A 22236-nucleotide genomic window follows, 5' to 3' on the forward strand; every position below is an offset into this window, starting at 1 on the left:
TTACAGACAGCACTTACAGTTTTTTCTGAATGCTTAAACACATTTTTTGTAACTATTGGCTTTTTTTGCAAAAGTCTACACACAAATGGCAAAACCACTCACTGAGTTCGCAAAACTAAAAGCACAAACACTGCTTTGCACTCAGTTTGCAATTTTGTAACACACACTTTGCACAACTGTAGGCACAATGGCTATTATTTACACTATTTTGCCAACTCTCTGGCACACTTTCTCATGTGAAAACTGTTTTAGATAATTAGTTCACTTTGCAATCAGCCTAAGCACTATAAATAAGCCACAGGTAATGTACAATGGGTATGATGGAGTGAGCAGGAAGAGTGAGAAGAGAAAAAAACAGACAAAAAAATCAGTCTACATGTGGGGATATTGTCATGTCAGGCCTGGATACGGCATTCCAGAAGATATTTTTCCCGGTGCCTTGGACTAGGACATTGCATGTGATGTACACGAAATTTTGAGAGAGACGACCCGATGTAGACTGATTTGTTTTGTCTCAGTGAAATTGCTATTTTGTGTTTTGACTTGGAAAAACACACTTGTGTTTGTTTTGATGTGTGTAAATAAACACTAATACTTGAAGTTGGGATCCCTGTATGTTTACAGAACTATGACAAAAGTATGACCTCAAACTGACATAGTCTACCTTGTGCACAGAGAAAGCAAAAGCCAGATGTGTTTTTTATTCATACCATCAGTGTGTTGTTGGCACATTGTGTGCTTACTATTGTGATGGCTTGTGTTTACTGTTAGATACGAAAACACAATTTTTAAGAAAGGTGTGAAGAGTTAAGCAAGGTGTGTTAGCTTTTGCAAGAGAACTACAATGTTTTGCTGATTGGGTGAGAGGTTTTGCCATTTGTGTGTAGAGTTTTGCAAAAAAAGCCATAGTTACAAAAAATGTGCTTAAGCAATCAGAAAAAACTGTAAGCAGAAATCACAGCCCTGTGTTGGCGTGTGTGTGTGTGTGTGTGTGAGCAGGGACTGAAAACAGAAGGATTTACATTTCGGTTTCTTCTGAGCAAAATCATTATTTTTTCATTCCTGTTCCAGTGTTCTAAGGCCTCTCCTATAAAGGGGAACCGGTTAGAATGTTACAAAAGAACGGTTACAGTTTTTTCTGAATGCTTAAACACATTTTTGTAACTATTGGCACAATTTGCTAAAAAGTCTACACACAAATGGCAAAACCACTCACTGAGTTAAGCAAAACTAAAAGCACAAACACTGCTTTGCACTCAGTTTGCAATTTTGTAACACACACTTTGCACAACTGTACTGTAGGCACAATGGCTATTATTTACACTATTTTGCCAATCTATACACTGTATGGCTATTATTTGGCACACTTTGGCACACTTTCTCATGTGAAAACTGTTTTAGATAATTAGTTCACTTTGCAATCAGCCTAAGCACTATAAATAAGCCACAGGTAATGTACAATGGGTATGATGGAGTGAGCAGGAAGAGTGGGAGGAAGAGGAGGAGGAGAAGAGAAAACAGAAAAAAATCAGTCTACATGTGGGGATATTGTCATGTCAGGCCTGGATAACGGCATTCCAGAAGATATTTTTCTACATGTGGGGATATTGTCATGTGCCTTGGACTAGGACATTGCATGTGATGGACATTGCATGTGAAATTTTGAGAGAGACTAACCCGATGTAGACTGATTTGTTTTGTCTCAGTGAAATTGCTATTTTGTGTTTTGACTTGGAAAACACACTTGTGTTTGTTTTGATGTGTGTAAATAAACACTAATACTTGAAGTTGGGATCCCTGTATGTTTACAGAACTATGACAAAAGTATGACCTCAAACTGACATAGTCTACCTTGTGCACAGAGAAAGCAAAAGCCAGATGTGTTTTTATTCATACCATCAGTGTGTTGTTGGCACATTGTGTGCTTACTATTGTGATGGCTTGTGTTTACTGTTAGATAACGTTTTTCTGAATGCTTAAACACAACTGTGATTCTTATAGCACAATTTCTAAAACTATTAATACTTATAAAAAAACCACTCACTGAGTTTGCAAAACTAAAAGCACAAACACTGCTTTGCACTCAGTTTGCAATTTTGTAACACACACTTTGCACAACTGTAGGCACAATCCACTGCACAGCACTTTTTTGCGGAACTGTAAACACAACTCACTGCTTTACACTCAATTTCCAAATGATCAACACACTCCTAGCAAATCTATACACATGTATGGCTATTATTTACACTATTTTGCCAACTCTCTGGCACACTTTCTCATGTGAAAACTGTTTTAGATAATTAGTTCACTTTGCAATCAGCCTAAGCACTATAAATAAGCCACAGGTAATGTACAATGGGTACAATGGAGGGAGCAGGAAGAGTGAGAAGAGTAAGAATTAGAGGAGGCCGAAGAATAGGACGTGGAGGTGAAGAAGTAGGAGGAAGAGGAGGAGGAAGAGGACGCGGAGGTGAAGAAGAGAGAGGGAGAGGATGACAAGGACAAGGAGGTGAAGTTAGAGGAAGAGGACAAGGAGGAGCAAGAGGAGGACGAGGAGGGGAAGAGGAAGGGTAAGAAGAGAAAGAAATAGCCCTTTTACAGGCAAAAAAAAAACAGTCTACATGTGGGGATATTGTCATGTCAGGCCTGGATACAGTATTCCAGAAGATATTTTCCCCGGTGCCTTGGACTAGGACATTGCATGTGATGTAGATGAAATTTTGAGAAAGATGACACGATGTAGACTTTTTTTTTTCTCAGTGAAATTGCTATTTTGTATTTTGACTTGGAAAAACACACTTGTGTTTGTTTTGATGTGTGTAAATAAACACCAATACTTGAAGTTTGGATCCCTGTATGTTTACAGAACTATGACAAAAGTATGACCTCAAACTGACATAGTCTACCTTGTGCACAGAGAAAGCAAAAAGCCAGATGTGTTTTTTATTCATACCATCAGTGTGTAGTTGGCACATTGTGTGCTTATTATTGTGATGGCTTGTGTTTACTGTTTGATACGAAAACACCATTTTTACGAAGGTGTGAAGAGTTAAGCAAGGTGTGTTAGCTTTTGCAAGAGAACTACAATGTTTTGCTGATTGGGTGAAAGGTTTTCCTATTTGTGTGTAGAGTTTTGCAAAAAAAGCCATAGTTACAAAAAATGTGCTTAAGCAATCAGAAAAAAACTGTAATGTTGATCTCCAAAAATTGTGTTTGCTTCCGGTTTTTGTGTTTTGGGTCATTCCACGTCAGTTCAACCAGGGCCCACGCACTTAGGTCTCAAAAAATTCTGAAAAAATTACCAGGTGTACCTATGTTAACCAGGAGACACACTGCAAAATTACTCTTATATAAGATCAACACTTTCCAAGATACAGCCAGTTTTACAGGGGGAGGGGTGTCGATTTTGTTCGGCCTCTTTTTTTGTCAAAGTTCACAAGCCCACAGCGCAAGAACTAAACCATGTAGGAGGCTCAAATTTTGCATGCTGGTACATAAATAGGAATAGTATGTAGCAAAATCGTCACGTTTGGTCTGGATAATCCTGCATGGTCATAGCTGTCCCTCAAAGTTGATACAAATTTTATTGGAGTTTTTGGCTAGGCTCTGTTTAAGCCTTCAGAAGACATATTTGTACTCAACATAGGCTCTTGATTTATTTTCCTTACTGAGATGAGTAGAAACACTCTCACAAAAAGCAATGAACAGAAAACAAATCCCTTCAGGGTCTGAACAGCAGACCTCACAAGTCTGAAAAATCATTTTGGTTATCATTTTCAGAGCCCCCAAACACCTTGTGGGAATATACAAAGATTTTTTAAATATGTTTTTCTTTATTCTCCATGATCCCTTCTTTTTTAAAAAAACACCAATTTGACTTGTCTTATGCAAATCTTTCTTTTTTATTTTCCACCCTGAACATGGGCAAAATGCCCCATTGACATTAATATGTTTATATAGAGTCACCACACTGCCACCTGTGGTTGTATAGAGTAACCTGTGGTAGCTCTATACAAAACATATTGATGTCAATGGTGCATTTTGCCCATATTCAGGGTGGAAAGTGAAAAAGAAAGATTTGCATAAGACAAGTCAAATTGGTGTTTTTAAAAAAGCTTTGTATATTCCCACAAGGTGTTTGGGTGCTCTGAAAATGAGAACCAAAATGATTTTTTAGACTTGTAAAGTCTGCTGTTCAGACCCTGAAGGAATTTATTTTCTGTTCATTGTTTTTTGTGAGAGTGTTTCTACTTATCTCAGTAAGGAAAATAAATCAAGAGCCTATGTTGAGTACAAATATGTCTTCTGAAGGCTTAAACAGAGCCCAGCCAAAAACTCCAATAAAATTTGTATCAACTTTGAGGGACAGCTATGACCATGCAGGATTATCCAGACCAAACGTCACGATTTTGCTACATACTATTCCTATTTATGTACCAGCATGCAAAATTTTAGCCTCCTACATGGTTTAGTTCTTGGCGCTTGTGGGCTTGTGAACTTTGACAAAAAAAAGAGGCCGAACAAAATCGACACCCCCTCCCCTGTAAAACTGGCTGTATCTTGGAAAGTATTGATCTTACATAAGAGTAATTTTACAGTGTGTCTCCTGGATAACATAGGTACACCTGGTAATTTTTTCAGAATTTTTTGAGACCTAAGTGCGTGGGCCCTGGTTGAATTGACGTGGAATGACCCTTTTGTTCTTTGAACCGTTTTTAACCCCCATGTGTGTGTGTGTGTTAGGTATGACCCTGTTGACCCTGTGTGCGTGTGTGCATGTGAGTGTTAGGTATGACCCTGTGTGTGTGTGAGTGTGCATGTGAGTGTATGAGTTAGGTATGACCCTGTGTGTGTGTGTGTGTGTGTGTGTGTGTGTGTGTGTGAGTTAGGTATGACCCTGTGTGTGTCTGTGTGCATGTGTGTGTTAGGTATGACCCTGTGTGTGTGTGTGTGTGAGTTAGGCATGACCCTGTGTGTGTGTGCATGCGTTAGGTATGACCATGTGTGTGTGTGTGTTTTTATGTGTTTGTGTGTGTGTTAGGTATGACCCTGTATGTGTGTGTGTGTTAGGTATGACCCTGTATGTGTGTGTGTGTTAGGTATGACCCTGTGTGCGTGTGTGTTTGTGTGAGTTAGGTATGACCCTGTGTGTGTGTGTGTGTGTTAGGTATGACCCTGTGTGCGTGCATGCATGCATGTGTGTGACAGTTAGGTATTGCGTACAATACTGTGCGTTACTGTTTATAGTATTTTGTCCAAAGTGACTTACAGAAACAATTAACATTAAAATTACTATGCTGACAATCAGCCTAAATATTAGTAATAGACTAAAAACTAGATGTACCGCAGAGCGGTACAAAATATGACCGCCGCCCAGTTCAGCACATTTTTTCCACAAAAATAAATCACGCTGAAAGGCCTATGTGATTCTAACTGTCTCACTAAATTGCATTATCCCCACTCAATTCTCACTGGTATCTGCTAGACAACAAGTACCAAAACATGATTAGTTCATAGATTTCACATGTAAAATTAATTTTATACAACCCCACCCCCATCTTGCCTGTTCATAATTCTGAGAAATTCTTGTGTGCATGTGTGCGTGTACATATTTATGTTTATGTGTGTGGGTGTGTGTGTGTGTGCGTGCTTGTGTGTGTGTGCCTGCGTATGTGGCTGTGCATGTGCATGCATGCGTACATATGTCTACTGTGTGAGTATGTGTCATACGTATGATTATTGTGAATGTATGTGTATGCGTGTGTATCTGTTTATGCACATGTGTGCACATGGAATGGGTTAAGATGACCCCTGGAGGCAAACATATACGGAAAAAATTGGTCATCCTAGGCCCTACGGTTCTCAAGATATTCACAGAAAACTGTATCTGCCCTACCCTCCTTTCGGGGGTCCAGTCCAGCGGGGGGGCTACAGATCAAAACGAAAAACGATGGTTCATGTGGGGTTACATGCCCACCGAGTTTCGTGTACCCCAGTCTTTCAGTGTCCCGGGAATCCTTGTTGGTGTACGGTCACTAAATGTACACATAAATTATTAATAACATAAATAATATAATTATTATTGTGGCATGCATTCGGAGGGTGTCATAATGATCCTACACTTTCAATTTCGTGCAGTTTTGACCATGTCAGCCAGATATATTGTGATGAAAACACCTAATTTTTTGCTTTTTAATTTTTAACTAGGTGGTGCTATACATGAAATAAGTGGTAATGGGATGGGTTGACATGCCCCTTAAGACCAACATACAAAAAAGGTGGACCTCCTAGGCCCTCGGTTCTCGAGATATTCACAGAAAACTGTCTCCGCCACCTACAGGCCAGTTGGTGTATAGTAACATAAATTAATTTATTGTGTGGCCCCCCCATGCACGAAACTTGGCGTGCATTCAGAGAGTGTCATAATGATCCTACACTTCCAATTTAAGTGCAGTGTTTGACTATGTTAGGTCACAGATACCCCGATTACAACACCTAATTTTTACTTTTTTGTGTTTAACTAGGTGGCTTATACATGAAATGAGTGGTTATGGAATGGGTTGACATGGCCCCTTGAGATCAACATACAAAAAAAAAAGGTCCTCCTAAAACTTACGGTTCTCGAGATATTCACAGAAAACTGTGTCTGCCCTACCCTCCTTTCGGGGTCCAGTCCAGCTGGGAGGGCTACAGATCAAAAGAAAAACGATGGTTCCATGCTATCCATGTGGGGTTACATGCCCACCAAGTTTGACCGTGATGATGTACGGACCCGGTCTTTCAGTGTCCCGGGAATCCTTGACAGAAATTTGGACATGCGAAAAAGAAAAAAAAAAGAAAATAAAAATCTGACTAAACCTACAGTATATGACCTATATAAACCTAAACCTACAGTATATGACCTATATAAACCTAAACCTACAGTATATGACCTATATAAACCTAAACCTACAGTATATGACCGTATATGATATTACAAACGTGACTTTGTAAGAAAACTAAGAATACCTTCCTTCCATCAATGAGGAATCAGAAGAAAATAGTCTTGACTGTGTCATAGTGCTGATGGAGGAGTCTTGACTGTGTTACATGTGTCCTCTCTGGCTGTTAGGAAACCATAGTAACAAGAGAAGGGTTACATGTGTCCTCTCTGGCTGTTAGGAAACCATAGTAACAAGAGAAGGGTTACATGTGTCCTCTCTGGCTGATTGAAGACCAGACATGCCCCTGCATTTTGAATAATCTCACTGCACAAGCAGGAAGGCCAGCAAACAATGCATTGCAATCATCCAGTTTGGACAGACCATGGCCAGTTGTGTGGCATATTCAGTCAGATAAGGTCTGAGCTTCCTAATATTGTTGGTCTATGAGAAAAACCTACATGATTTTATGATTAGTCTAAGGCTCCGAAAAAATTAGTCTGTCATCAATTGTGACACCCAAGTTACGTTTTAGCAGAGGTCCGTGAATATGAACCAAGCTGGATGCTGATATGTTGGGGAATAGCTGAATTATCTCAGTTTTGGAGAGATTAAGCTGAATTCATCCACACTGAAATATCCCTGAGGCATGCAGGCATCTGAGCTGTCATCAGGTGGGAAACACAAGCAGGCTAAAGCCTGTCATCCGCATGGCAGCAGGCAAATGATCGGAGTAAATTATCTCACCTAAGGAAGTGTTGGCTAAATGGAGAAGTGTACCAAGTAGCCTAGGCTAGGCTGTGTGTAGGCTAAGTGATTGTGTGTGTGTGTGTGTGAGTGTGTAGCTCTGGCTCAGCCTAAGTAATGGTGTGTGTGTGTGTGTAGCTCTGGTGTAGCTCTGGCTCAACCTGAGCGTTAAATGGTCGAATAGGCTAGCCTAGTCCCTTCCTAAACCTCCCTCCTGAAACCTCGTGTCGTACAACATGAATTATCCACCTGTGGTTTTAAACCTGAAATCCTCAAATGGAGTTTTCAACACGGTCTTCCTCAGAGATGCTGATCCTCTGCGCTGGACTACGAGCGATAACAGCTGAGCCAGTCAGATGTCCTGGCTGTTTTGCAATGAAACCACTATGCCGTGACAGCTCTCGTCTAAGCCATAAGTGTTTCAGAGGTCACTGTGATTTGGATTAGCCTAACAAACGACACTATAACGGGATGCTTCAGTATGATCGGTTCCCATAAGCAGCAGGCGATGTGCAACATAACTGAACTCACGCCCTCGCCCTTTCCGATAGAGTAGAGAAGCCTATACTCTCACCAACATGCATGCCCCCTCCCCTCCCCTCCGCCTCCTCCTCCTCCTCTCTCCTCTCCTCTCTCCGTATCCCTGTCCCCCTACCCTCTCCCACTCTATCGCGAGAGACGAGCTGGGACAGGAGACAGAAATAGTCATATTTTAGCAACAACAACTGTTATAAAATAATAATAAAACGAGTACGGTTTTATAAACGACAAAAACGCAACCCGTTGTTGACAAACGTAAATGTATATTAGATGAGAGGGATATAACAAATACTATCCATGGCAACGCTGACTTGTTTCCAATATTCTTGATTGTTGGCTAATAGCTAACGTGCTATTAGCTGAGGACCGATTTAAGAATAGCGACCTGGCTAATAACGCTGTTGTCTTGTTAGCTAATACCATTCCCTCTAGCCCGCTAAACTGGATTTTTGAAAGAGATTACACATTTGAAAGCTCTATACGGTGTATAAATACAAAAAAGGTAAGCATATAATTTCTTCAGCATCTCGATGTTCACGCATGTTATCAATAGCTGGCCAGGCTAAAGTCTGGCTAGCTAACAGTCTGTGACATGGCTGCTTGTTGAAAATGCAAGCTAGCTAGCTACCTAGTCACCCAGTCAGCGTTCTTCATTAAAGCTAACGAGTGCTAACGTTAGCCTGTTGGAAAGCTGCAATTGAACATTATCATGAGCTAGCCAATAACGGTATTGATTAGCCATGAACAACAGTATTGTATGTGCACGGGAATCTAGACGACTTAACGTTAGCTCGTTAACGTTAACCAATGTGACTAGGAAAATTGGTGTTTGTGTTGTGGACTTTGGCCTGATGTAATGTTACTCTGAATTAAAACAGTTAGCCAGGCAGCTATCTTTCAGCGTATGTTGTTTTACATCAGATTGTATCCTTTCAGCAGGGATAGCTAATGTTAAACATCGGCGTCAATTTGCCAATGTAACCGAAGAGGTTAAATGTTGTCTGGTGCGCACTGATGCTAGCTAGCGCGCATAAACGACGCAATTTCAATGACAGATCATGCAGTTAGCTGACTAATTTATGATTTGTGCAAGAGGAATGTTTGTGTAGATTCCGACTGAATGTGCATTCCACATGTAGGAATTCCCTGGACAGCCCAAACATGCTGATTGCCGTAAGCACCTTGACGTTAATGTTTACCGGGGTACGGTAACGTGAATGTTATTGGACCGAGCGCTTGAAAGCGTTGTGTTTTTGTTATTTGGAGAACGCAGTCTAATGTTCTTATCCTGGTGCCGCAATTCTAAGGCTATTGCGAATTGGTGATGGAGGTTATGTACAGGCTTTCTGTATATCTTCCCACCAAGGTTAATGTAGGCTTTGAGTTCGAGGTTAAGTTAACGCCACTGGTGGAGCGGCGTCTGTGTAGGGTCCAACCCACACCCCTGCCTGCCTGCCGCCGTCTCGCTTGCTCGCTCCAGCACCGCACTCGGAAGGCCTTTCATGTTTGAGTTGGCCCGGCGGTAATTAGGCAGGAATTTCGTAAATGAATGAGAATCCACAACGGTGTTGTTTGTGTTGCCCGGCCTTGCTCACGCTGTCTGCCAGTGAAGAGCACAGATAGTCACCTGTGATTCTCTCTAGAGACAAATGTAAGTAGTTATGTACAGCGTGTGTGTGTGTACAGTGTCTTAATAAACCTCTCTCTCTCACACACGCACACAACCCCCCACGTGATGTATTGAATATGATATATAATATAATATAATATATAATGAAGGAGAGGACAGCAGGGCATAATGTATTGAATCTGATATATAATATAATAAAGGAGAGGACTGCAGGGCTTGATGTATTGAATATGATATACAATATAATATAATATATAATGAAGGAGAGGACAGCAGGGCTTGGAACTCTAATATCTCGCTACCTAATATTTTGCTACCTGCTCTGCCTGCTCACCTTGTCTCTCAGGCATGAGTGGCCATTAGGATAGATAATCATAACAATATAATAATAATAATATAATAATAATCATATACTACTACTACTACTAATAAGCTTTATTTGTATAGCACCTTTCACACACAGAATGGGCATTAGGATAGATGCCAGTACTGGTGTTGGTCCACTTGTTGGTATGGACATTAGGATAGATGCCAGTACTGGTGTTGGTCCACTTGTTGGTATGGACATTAGGATGGATGCCAGTACTGGTGTTGGTTGGTGTGGGCTTTAGGATAGATGCTAGTACTGGTGTTGGTCCACTTGTTGGTATTGGTGTTACTGGTGTTAGACATAGTGGGCAGCAGTGGCCTACTGGTTACTTAGGGGCAGCCGTGGCCTACTGGTTAGGGGCAGCCATGGCCTACTGGTTAGGGCATCGGGCTTGTAACCGAGCACTGCTCTCCCATGCCCACATTCAAGGCTGAAGTGCCCTTGAGCAAGGCACCTAACCCCTCACTGCTTCCCGAGCACCGCCTTTGTAGCAGGCAGCTCACTGCGTGGGGATTAGTGTGTGCTTCACCTCACTGTGTGTTCACTGTGAGCTGAGTGTGTTTCACTAATTCACGGATTGGGATAAATACAGAGACCAAATTTCCCTCACGGGATCAAAAGAGTACATATACTTATACTTGGTGTAGTCTAGTTAGCTGTGGTGGGTATACTGGGATGTAGTCTAGTTAGCTGTAGTGGGTATACTGTGATCAACTCCCTTGCCTATTTTAAGTGGGTATACTGAGATGGTGATGCTTTTTAAGTGGGTATACTGAGATGGTGATGCTTTTTAAGTGGGTATACTGAGATGCTTTTTAAGTGGGTATACTGAGATGGTGATGCTTTTTAAGTGGGTATACTGAGATGGTGATTAGGGCTTTGACTTTTGCCCAAAAATCATATTCGAAGTTCGTTTGTTTATTATTATATTAAAATTCGAATATATTCGAATATGTATTAATAATATTTTAACCATTAAATGTCTTCAGTAAGACCGATATTGGTATCAAACTTAAGTTCTATATGTTCTGTCCACCAGAGGGCAGTGTATCAGTCAATGTCAATAGACTACATGCACGAAAGGCTGAGTATTTATGCATGTGTTAAAATTGTTATTATTGAGCATAGGGCTGGGCGATAAAACGATAGCGATATGTATCGCAATAGACATGTAATCGATATTAATAAAAAATATGTTCGATAGAACATTCATAATTAAAAGCAACACACACCTCCTGCCTTACGTTGTCCATAAATAAATATGCTAAATAAATATATCTTGCATTGTAGTATGTCACACTCTACCAGAGTAGGCGATAGAAGTAGGCCTACCTCAACACAGACTCTCCTTGCCCCGTACACTCTCTCTCTCTCTCTCTCTCTCTCCATCTCAACAGGCGCATATCTCCTCAGCATGCACTATGCACATGTAATCCAAACATTAATCGTGCAAGACGACTGGCGCGCTGCACAAATTTGTTCAAAACTGTTGCATTCAGATTGACTGCTAAGTTCTAACCATCTCAATCCCGATGCAAATGGAAAAGTATTTTCCAAGACTCAAACGGGCCTGTCCCAAGGAGAAAAAGTATTAATTTTAAACTTAAACACACGTAGGGAAACTGAAAAGTCTAACCAGACTATGATAAACTAGCAAATTAAGCTAACGTTTGTTTACAATATTTCCAGGCTTCAACCAGTGCTGCTTTTCATTCAGACTTATCTGCACATTTATTTATTTGAGTGTTTTTCATGATTGTGATGCCATTTCTTTTCCCTGTTTGCTTTGATTGATAACTGAGGTGATTAAAATCAGAGGAAGGTTAAGTTTAAAATAAAAGTGTCTATTATGTCTATGTGTGAGCTCACTAAGCGCTTACCAGCCAGGATGCTAACGTCACCTACAGGAGCCCAGATGGCCAATAATAGCCTTGCTAATGAGCTCACGATTTCACTTCACCAGGCGTGAAAAAAACCTCGGAATCGGAATTGAAAACGTTTACAACCAAATACATTTATAGAAATTATCTGCATAGGCTACAGGTTCGAATATTAAGAGATCCCTAAAATTCGTTCGAATATCTTTAATTTTTAAAATAATCGAATTATATTCGAATAACGAAGTTCGGAGTCAAAGCCCTAGCGGTGATTTCTTTTTAAGTGGGTATACTGAGATGCTTTTTAAGTGGGTATACTGAGATGCTTTTTAAGTGGGTATACTGAGATATGCTTTTTAAGTGGGTATACTGAGATGCTTTTTAAGTGGGTATACTGAGATGGTGATGCTTTTTAAGTGGGTATACTGCGTAGTCCTGCGTATCACGTAGACTACACCACTGGACATAACATAACTCAATACAGTTCTATGTTAATAATAATAATAATAATAATAATAATAAAATATAATAAAAATCTAAGTATAAAATATAATAAAAACATAAGTATTTTAAGTAAGTTTCACATGTTACTTCTAAGCCTGTTTTAATGAAGAGAGAATCTGTTAGAGAAAAGCGTGTTAGTAGTGAAGATGCTGGAGCACACACATGCACGCACGCACACACACACACACACACACACACACAAACCTCTAGCGTGTTACTAGTGAAGATGCTGAAACACACACACACACACCTCCAGCGTGTTAGAAACACACACACACACACCTCCAGCGTGTTACACACACACACACACACACACACACAAACCTCCAGCGTGTTACACACACACACACACACACAAACCTCCAGTATGTTATTAGTGAAGATGCTGAAGCACACACACACACACACAAAGTGTGTTACTAGTGAAGATCCTGAAGCACACACACACACACACAAACCTCTAGCGTGTTACTAGTGAAGATGCTGAAACACACACACACACACCTGTGTTTCCCACAGAACTGGATTCAATTTGTGGCGGTAGCTGACTTGGACAACGAGGGGGGTATTAAGATCGTCGTAGTGTATAGGTCTAATTGAGTGCCTGTCACTTTAAGACGTTCGTGAGGGAACCCTTGCCATTGTGATTGTAACACAGTTGAAAGGCTGCTGATGTGTGGATGCCATTCAGAACGTTTTCTACATAGTTGAAATAAAGGTTCGTACTTCTCCTTGGGACAATCACTTTTGAGTCTTGGAAAACATTTTTCTATTTACATCGGGATTTTGCAAACATTCAGTGTCAGAGCCCTTCAACGAAATTGGCAAGCAGCTGTAAGTAGGCTAAGCATGCTAAGACATCCAAACATTATTCTAACGTTAGCTTTGAGATACTGCTTGATTGCATAACTTAACTTAGTTTAGTCTCCTCAATGTGACCTTAGCAGAGTTAACTTCAATGCAGCAGTTTTGAACAAATTTGCGCAGCATGATCACGATGCTAAGCGGATTTAATAGCAATTTAGCCAGGCGTCTTCTATGCAATGCTTCTATGTGGCAACAACAATCCTTCAACAATTGTGAATATTTTGTTAAATGCACATGCAGAGGAGGGCAGCGGGACTACGAGAGAGAGCGGGGCAGGGCAAGGAAAGGCTGCGTGCGTAAAAAGCGCAGCTCAATGGCAATGCAAGGATTTGACCTTATATTTAATTTAAATTAAATTTAATTGAATTAAACATAGAATATTAATGTGTGGCAGCCGGCGCCCCCGCCACAGATTAGTCAATGTATGGGAAACACTGCACACACACACAAACCTCTAGCGTGTTACTAGTGAAGATACTGAAGCGCGCACACACACATAAACACAAACACACAAACCTCTAGCGTGTTACTAGGGAAGATGCTAAAGCACACACACACACACCTGAAGTCTTCAACATCTGTGGTGGTGCGAGCGATATTATGCTGTGCTGTTAGTTTTGAGTAGGGAGAGTTTAACCAGCATGTGTGTGTGTGTGTTTTTGTGTGTGTTTTTGTGCTGTGTGCGTGTGTGTGTAGATAGATAGATAGATACTTTATTGATCCCCAAGGGGAAATTGTGTGTGTGTGTTTGTGCTGTGTATTTGTTTGTGCTAAGTGTGTGTGTTTGTGTGCGTGTGTGTGTGCTTGTGTTTGTGTGTGTGTGTTTGTGCTGTGTATGTGTTTGTGCTGTGTATGTGTTTGTGCTAAGTGTGCGTGTGTGTGCTTGTGTTTGTGTTTGTGTGTCCTGTTGAGGTGCTGAGCTGTCTCTGTTTTGCCTCTGCAGGTTGTAGCTGGTCGGAGCTGGACCCTAGCTGGACTTGGCGTCGGGAGGCTGAGGCCAGGTGTGTGTGTGTGTGTGAGTGTGTGTGTGTCTCCCATGCAGTGGCGGGAATGCTGCTCTCCTCCCATGGGTGTGTGTGCTGGCCAGCGTGCTGGAGCTGAGTGCCTGTGTGTGTGTGTGTGTATGTGTATGTTGGTGTGTGTGTGCGTGTGTGTAAATGGGGGAAGCTTGTGCCTCTACCTGCGGACTGCTGAACTGCATACCCACCTGGCCTGCGTGAGAAGCCACACCCACAACACAAACCAGCCAATGAGAAGAGCCCCCTTTGACATCACACAGGGCTCCCACCTGCCCCCTGCTCCACTGAGCCGTCAGTCAACCCAGCGAGCCAATCAGCTGCTCCCGTCATGAACGGCTCCCTCCTGACCCCGCCCAGCCCCCGGGCCACCTCTAACTCCTCCCCCCTGCCCCCGCCATCATCTCACCCTCACGCCTTCGGGCTTCCCTGCTGGCCCTGTGCGCCCCTTGATTTACGCCCGCTGCCGCCGCCCGACCCGTGTGGCCAGCCGTCGGAGACGCCCACCCCTTCGCCCTCGCCGTGCCTGCTGCCCCTGTCACCGCGGTTGCCGTCGGAGACGCCCACCCCTTCGCCCTCGCCGCGCCTCAGCTGGACGGACTTCTGCGAGCTGCACGCGCGGGCGGCGGCGGGGGACTTCGCGCGCCACTTCCGGGCCTTCCTGCAGGAGAACCCGCACTACCCCGCCGAGTCGTCCGCGCCCGCCTTCTGCCGCCGCTTCACCGACCGCTTTGTGCGCCACTTCCAGAGCGAGCTGCAGACCGGCGCCGGCCAGTCGGACGACCTCCTCGCCGGCTGGGTGGGCCAATCGGACGCCACCACGTCGTCTCTGGAGGAGGATGTGTCGTCTCCGCTCCCGGCCCTGGCGTCGGAGGCCACACCCCCCGCCGACCCCCAGGCCCCACCCACACCGCCGTCAGCGCGAGGAGGGGGAGGAGCCGAGTGTGGCGACGCGTACGGACACACACACACACACACACTCTCACACACACACATCCCGCCCCCCCTCCTCCTCCTCCTCCTGCTCCTCCTCCGTGGGCGGGAACAGCGGCCGGCGGGAGGATCGGGGCGGCACCGGGGTGCCCAGACAGTTGCCTGGCAACAACGCGCCCGGCAACGGAGATGTGGAGGAGGAGGATGAGGACAGCTGGGCGGGGGGTGCAGTGGGGGAGGAGGCGGAGCCTGACGACACGAGGAGGGAGGGGCCAGAGGAGGATGAGTTCTGTTGTCCCGACGACGGCCCCAGCGCGGACACCACCCCGTCGTCCCTGGCGACCACGCCCACCTCCATGGCCAGCGCGGGCAGGGCGCCCGGTCTCAAGAACCAACGGCGGTCCAAAGGGACTGAAGAGCGCTTCTCACTGCGCAGCGTTGGCCGGAGCGTGAGGGGCAGCGTACGGGGCATCCTGCACTGGCGCAGCGGCTCGGCCGACGCCCCCTCCCCCTCGTCCGCGTCCGCCCCCCCACTGACCTCCAGCTGCAGCTACTCGGCCGGCCTGCAGGAGGCGCCCAAGCGCGGTGGGGGGGGTGGTGGAGGTCCGGCAGGCTCTCTGCCGGTGTCGCTCTCGCTGCCGTTGGCAACCACGCTGCTGCCGCCCTCGTCCTCGTCCAGCGCCACCTCCCTCTCGCTGGCCGACCCTCGCGACCCCAGCCGACGCCGTAGCAACGGCGAGAGTGAGAAGGAGAGGCGGAGCTCCCGGCTGGAGAAGCTCCGCCTCTGCGCAGCTCCACCCCGCTGGTGTCGGGCGGGTAGGCGCCCGCCTCTCTTACCCACAATGCAACACTCTCCTCCGGCCTCAGGGTTAGCAGGCTAGTGCGCGAGGGCGGGGTCACGGTGAACTCCTCCTCCTTTGACCAGCTCCCCGCCTCCCAGAGCTTCAGCTTCTCCTTCGGTCTGCTTCACCATGGCAACGACAGCTCTGCGCCCAGCGCTGGCGCCGCCCCCCAGACGCTGCCCGTAGGGAGGGGCTCTCGCTGGCACAAGTGCCGCCTGGTGCTGCGCGAACGAGACAAGGAGGGCACGCAGAGGGGCGAAGAGCACTTCCTGGAGTTCTACATCCCTCCCAAGGTGAGCCGCCACTGTGTGTGGAAGTGTGTGAGCCCAGGGGGTGGAGGGGGTGTTTTAGGGGGGGAGGGGGTTTTTAGGGGTGGAGAGTGTGTTTAGGGGTGGAGGGTGTGTTTAGGGGTGGAGGGTGTGTTTAGGGGTGGAGAGTGTGTTTAGGGGTGGAGGGTGTGTTTGAAAATTTACCAGCAACTCAGTATTAAATTATTATCAACTCAGTATTAGATTATTATCTATCAGCCACCTTCATGAGGTTGTGTTGGTGTTGAGGTTGTGTTGGTGATGAGGTTGTGATGGTGATGAGGTTGTGTCGATGGTGATGAGGTTGTGATGGTGATGAGGTTGTGTTGGTGATGAGGTTGTGTCGATGGTGATGAGGTTGTGATTAGTGCTACGGTATGCGGTTCACCGTGATTACCCGGTGTATATTTTAGTTATGATATGAATTTTTAATATACCGCCATACCGGTGTATTTTTTATTACACGGCGGAAGCGACAGTGTTTCAGGCCGGGACTTTTTTTCACCGCATACGCATGGTGCCACCGCAGGAGCATAGTGAGGGTAAACACAAAACACCTGAAGTATGACCCTTAAGGCTTAATTTCTCTTTAGGTAGGGTTTTTTTTTAAGGGTGTTTAAATTGTTTCTTTAGTTAAGGAAAAACGTTAAGGGATACTGCATTGAAAGGGATTTACCGTCACGAAAATTCTATTGAGATTGTTCAACAGCTGTAACTAGCTGGCTAGTAGGTGATAATGGATTAGTTAGCAACCCACGAACACAGTGAAGTTTAATGTTCTTATCATCATCTCAACCTTAAGAATATTAAGCTGAAATTATCCAGGTAGCAAGTAAAGCATGTTATAGACATGCACACAAGCAATACTAGCTGACATCCACATCCACATGGAAGTTAGTTAGCCTACCACTAACGTCATATAAAACCACACACAATAACATTAAGGCATGTTTCTGATAGGCCCTATTTGACAGAGTAAGCATATTAGCAGAGAGGTTTTATTTTTAAAATTGTATAATTTTCAAAAAATTATAATTGTTGCAAGTTGCACTACTTTTTGTATTGGTTTTATACAAGATGTTTGTGAAATTTGCACAGTAAAAAGTTCTGTGTTTTGACTGCAGTGTCTTTGCATTCTGATTAGATTCTTAGTTAGAATCATGAGTAGCTCTTTGTAAGCAGCATCATTTTTCTGGGGGCCATGCAAAACTGCATTACTACTAAGTGTGGGGTTATTCTACATCTTGACAGTAAAATGACATCCTTAGTCAATGTACTGCAGCAATTCCTCTCCCCAACCTGTAGGAAATGCTGAACATCTGATTATGCATGGTAAAAATACGTCATACTACTGATGAAACCGTGGGGTACATTTGAAAATGCAGAAGTGATATACGATTTTGGTCATACGTAGCACTAGTTGTGATGATGGTGATGAGGTTATGTTGATGGTGATGAGAGTTGTGTCGATGGTGATGAGACTTGTGTTGAATTGTTGGTGATGAGGTTGTGTTGGTGATGAGGTTGTGATGGTGATGAGGTTGTGTTATGATGAGGTTGTGTTGGTGATGAGGTTGTGATGGTGATGAGGTTGTGTTGGTGTTGGTGATGAGGTTGTGTTGGTGATGAGGTTGTGATGGTGATGAGGTTGTGTTGGTGATGAGGTTGTGTTGGTGATGAGGTTGTGTTGGTGATGAGGTTGTGATGGTGATGAGGTTGTGTTGGTGATGAGGTTGTGTTGGTGATGAGGTTGTGTTGGTGATGAGGTTGTGTTGGTGATGAGGTTGTGATGGTGATGAGGTTGTGTTGGTGATGAGGTTGTGTTGGTGATGAGGTTGTGTTGGTGATGAGGTTGTGTTGGTGATGAGGTTGTGTTGGTGATGAGGTTGTGATGGTGATGAGGTTGTGTTGGTGTTGGTGATGAGGTTGTGTTGGTGATGAGGTTGTGCTGGTGATGAGGCTGTGTTGGTGATGAGTTGTGTTGGTGATGAGGTTGTGTTGGTGTTGGTGATGAGGTTGTGTTGGTGATGAGGTTGTGTTGATGGTGATGAGGTTGTGTTGGTGTTGGTGATGAGGCTGTGTTGGTGATGAGGCTGTGTTGGTGATGAGGTTGTGCTGGTGATGAGGCTGTGCTGGTGATGAGGCTGTGATGGTGATGAGGTTGTGTTGGTGATGAGGTTGTGTCGATGGTGATGAGGTTGTGCTGGTGATGAGGCTGTGCTGGTGATGAGGCTGTGATGGTGATGAGGTTGTGTCGATGGTGATGAGGTTGTGCTGGTGATGAGGCTGTGCTGGTGATGAGGCTGTGATGGTGATGAGGTTGTGCTGGTGATGAGGCTGTGATGGTGATGAGGTTGTGCTGGTGATGAGGCTGTGCTGGTGATGAGGCTGTGCTGGTGATGAGGCTGTGATGGTGATGAGGTTGTGTCGATGGTGATGAGGTTGTGCTGGTGATGAGGTTGTGTCGATGGTGATGAGGTTGTGCTGGTGATGAGGTTGTGATGGTGATGAGGTTGTGCTGGTGATGAGGCTGTGATGGTGATGAGGTTGTGTCGATGGTGATGAGGTTGTGTTGATGGTGATGAGGTTGTGTTGATGGTGATGAGGTTGTGTCGATGGTGATGAGGTTGTGTTGGTGTTGGTGATGAGGTTGTGTTGGTGATGAGGTTGTGATGGTGATGAGGTTGTGTTGGTGATGAGTTGTGTTGGTGATGAGTTGTGTTGGTGATGAGTTGTGTTGGTGATGAGGCTGTGTTGGTGATGAGGCTGTGCTGGTGATGAGGCTGTGTTGGTGATGAGGCTGTGTTGGTGATGAGGCTGTGTTGGTGATGAGGCTGTGCTGGTGATGAGGCTGTGTTGGTGATGAGGCTGTGCTGGTGATGAGGCTGTGCTGGTGATGAGGCTGTGTTGGTGATGAGGCTGTGTTGGTGATGAGGTTGTGATGGTGATGAGGTTGTGTCGATGGTGATGAGGTTGTGTTGGTGATGAGGCTGTGCTGGTGATGAGGCTGTGCTGGTGATGAGGTTGTGTCGATGGTGATGAGGTTGTGTTGGTGATGAGGCTGTGATGGTGATGAGGTTGTGTCGATGGTGATGAGGTTGTGCTGGTGATGAGGTTGTGCTGGTGATGAGGCTGTGCTGGTGATGAGGCTGTGTTGGTGATGAGGTTGTGCTGGTGATGAGGTTGTGTTGGTGATGAGGCTGTGCTGGTGATGAGGCTGTGCTGGTGATGAGGTTGTGTCGATGGTGATGAGGTTGTGTTGGTGATGAGGCTGTGTTGGTGATGAGGCTGTGTTGGTGATGAGTTGTGTTGGTGATGAGGCTGTGCTGGTGATGAGGCTGTGATGGTGATGAGGTTGTGTTGGTGATGAGTTGTGTTGGTGATGAGGTTGTGTTGATGGTGATGAGGTTGTGATGGTGATGAGGTTGTGTCGATGGTGATGAGGTTGTGCTGGTGATGAGGCTGTGCTGGTGATGAGGCTGTGATGGTGATGAGGTTGTGTTGATGGTGATGAGGTTGTGTCGATGGTGATGAGGTTGTGTCGATGGTGATGAGGTTGTGCTGGTGATGAGGCTGTGCTGGTGATGAGGCTGTGCTGGTGATGAGGCTGTGCTGGTGATGAGGCTGTGCTGGTGATGAGGCTGTGCTGGTGATGAGGCTGTGCTGGTGATGAGGCTGTGCTGGTGATGAGGCTGTGCTGGTGATGAGGCTGTGCTGGTGATGAGGCTGTGCTGGTGATGAGGCTGTGCTGGTGATGAGGCTGTGCTGGTGATGAGGCTGTGCTGGTGATGAGGCTGTGCTGGTGATGAGGCTGTGTTGGTGATGAGGCTGTGCTGGTGATGAGGCTGTGCTGGTGATGAGGCTGTGCTGGTGATGAGGCTGTGCTGGTGATGAGGCTGTGCTGGTGATGAGGCTGTGCTGGTGATGAGGCTGTGCTGGTGATGAGGTTGTGTTGGTGATGAGGCTGTGCTGGTGATGAGGCTGTGCTGGTGATGAGGCTGTGCTGGTGATGAGGCTGTGCTGGTGATGAGGCTGTGCTGGTGATGAGGCTGTGCTGGTGATGAGGCTGTGCTGGTGATGAGGCTGTGCTGGTGATGAGGCTGTGTTGGTGATGAGGCTGTGCTGGTGATGAGGCTGTGCTGGTGATGAGGCTGTGCTGGTGATGAGGCTGTGCTGGTGATGAGGCTGTGCTGGTGATGAGGCTGTGCTGGTGATGAGGCTGTGCTGGTGATGAGGCTGTGCTGGTGATGAGGCTGTGCTGGTGATGAGGCTGTGCTGGTGATGAGGCTGTGCTGGTGATGAGGCTGTGCTGGTGATGAGGCTGTGCTGGTGATGAGGCTGTGCTGGTGATGAGGCTGTGCTGGTGATGAGGCTGTGCTGGTGATGAGGCTGTGCTGGTGATGAGGCTGTGCTGGTGATGAGGCTGTGCTGGTGATGAGGCTGTGCTGGTGATGAGGCTGTGCTGGTGATGAGGCTGTGCTGGTGATGAGGCTGTGCTGGTGATGAGGCTGTGCTGGTGATGAGGCTGTGCTGGTGATGAGGCTGTGCTGGTGATGAGGCTGTGCTGGTGATGAGGCTGTGCTGGTGATGAGGCTGTGCTGGTGATGAGGCTGTGCTGGTGATGAGGCTGTGTTGGTGATGAGGCTGTGCTGGTGATGAGGCTGTGCTGGTGATGAGGCTGTGTTGGTGATGAGGCTGTGTTGGTGATGAGGCTGTGCTGGTGATGAGGCTGTGTTGGTGATGAGGTTGTGATGGTGATGAGGTTGTGTTGGTGATGAGGCTGTGTTGGTGATGAGGCTGTGTTGGTGATGAGGCTGTGTTGGTGATGAGTTGTGTTGGTGATGAGGCTGTGATGGTGATGAGGTTGTGTTGGTGTTGGTGATGAGGTTGTGATGGTGATGAGGTTGTGCTGGTGATGAGGCTGTGTTGGTGATGAGGCTGTGCTGGTGATGAGGTTGTGTTGATGGTGATGAGGTTGTGTCGATGGTGATGAGGTTGTGTCGATGGTGATGAGGTTGTGCTGGTGATGAGGTTGTGCTGGTGATGAGGCTGTGCTGGTGATGAGGTTGTGTTGATGGTGATGAGGTTGTGCTGGTGATGAGGCTGTGCTGGTGATGAGGCTGTGTTGGTGATGAGGTTGTGCTGGTGATGAGGCTGTGCTGGTGATGAGGTTGTGATGGTGATGAGGTTGTGTTGGTGTTGGTGATGAGGTTGTGATGGTGATGAGGTTGTGTTGGTGTTGGTGATGAGGTTGTGTTGGTGATGAGGTTGTGTTGATGGTGATGAGGTTGTGTTGGTGTTGGTGATGAGGTTGTGTTGGTGATGAGGTTGTGTTGGTGATGAGGTTGTGTTGGTGATGAGGTTGTGTTGATGGTGATGAGGTTGTGTCGATGGTGATGAGGTTGTGTTGGTGTTGGTGATGAGGTTGTGTTGGTGATGAGGTTGTGTTGGTGATGAGTTGTGTTGTTTGTAAGGTTGTGTTGTTGTTGTGGTCTGATGTCACCTCACCCCCACCCCACCATCCCACTCCACCCCACTCTACTCATCTCTACTCTACTCTACTCTACTCATCTCTACTCTACTCTACTCTACTCTACTCTACTCATCTCTACTCTACTCTACTCTACTCTACTCATCTCTACTCTACTCATCTCTACTCTACTCTACTCATCTCTACTCTAC

At 45.6% G+C, this 22236-nt stretch overlaps 1 protein-coding gene across 1 annotated transcript in view; it reads left to right on the forward strand.

The window, feature by feature from the left end:
• The first annotated feature begins 8332 nt into the window (after positions 1-8332).
• The window catches only part of sh2b1 (SH2B adaptor protein 1), a 35009-nt gene continuing 21105 nt past the window's right edge, over positions 8333-22236 (forward strand). Inside the window, 4 exon segments of the mRNA XM_048233930.1 lie at positions 8333-8709; positions 14399-15383; positions 15415-16268; positions 16271-16539. Of these exon segments, the coding sequence (XP_048089887.1) occupies positions 14803-15383; positions 15415-16268; positions 16271-16539 (1704 nt within the window). The 5' untranslated portion in view covers positions 8333-8709; positions 14399-14802.

Source organism: Alosa alosa, chromosome 22 (genome assembly GCF_017589495.1).
Source record: "Alosa alosa isolate M-15738 ecotype Scorff River chromosome 22, AALO_Geno_1.1, whole genome shotgun sequence".
Classification (NCBI taxonomy): domain Eukaryota; kingdom Metazoa; phylum Chordata; class Actinopteri; order Clupeiformes; family Clupeidae; genus Alosa; species Alosa alosa.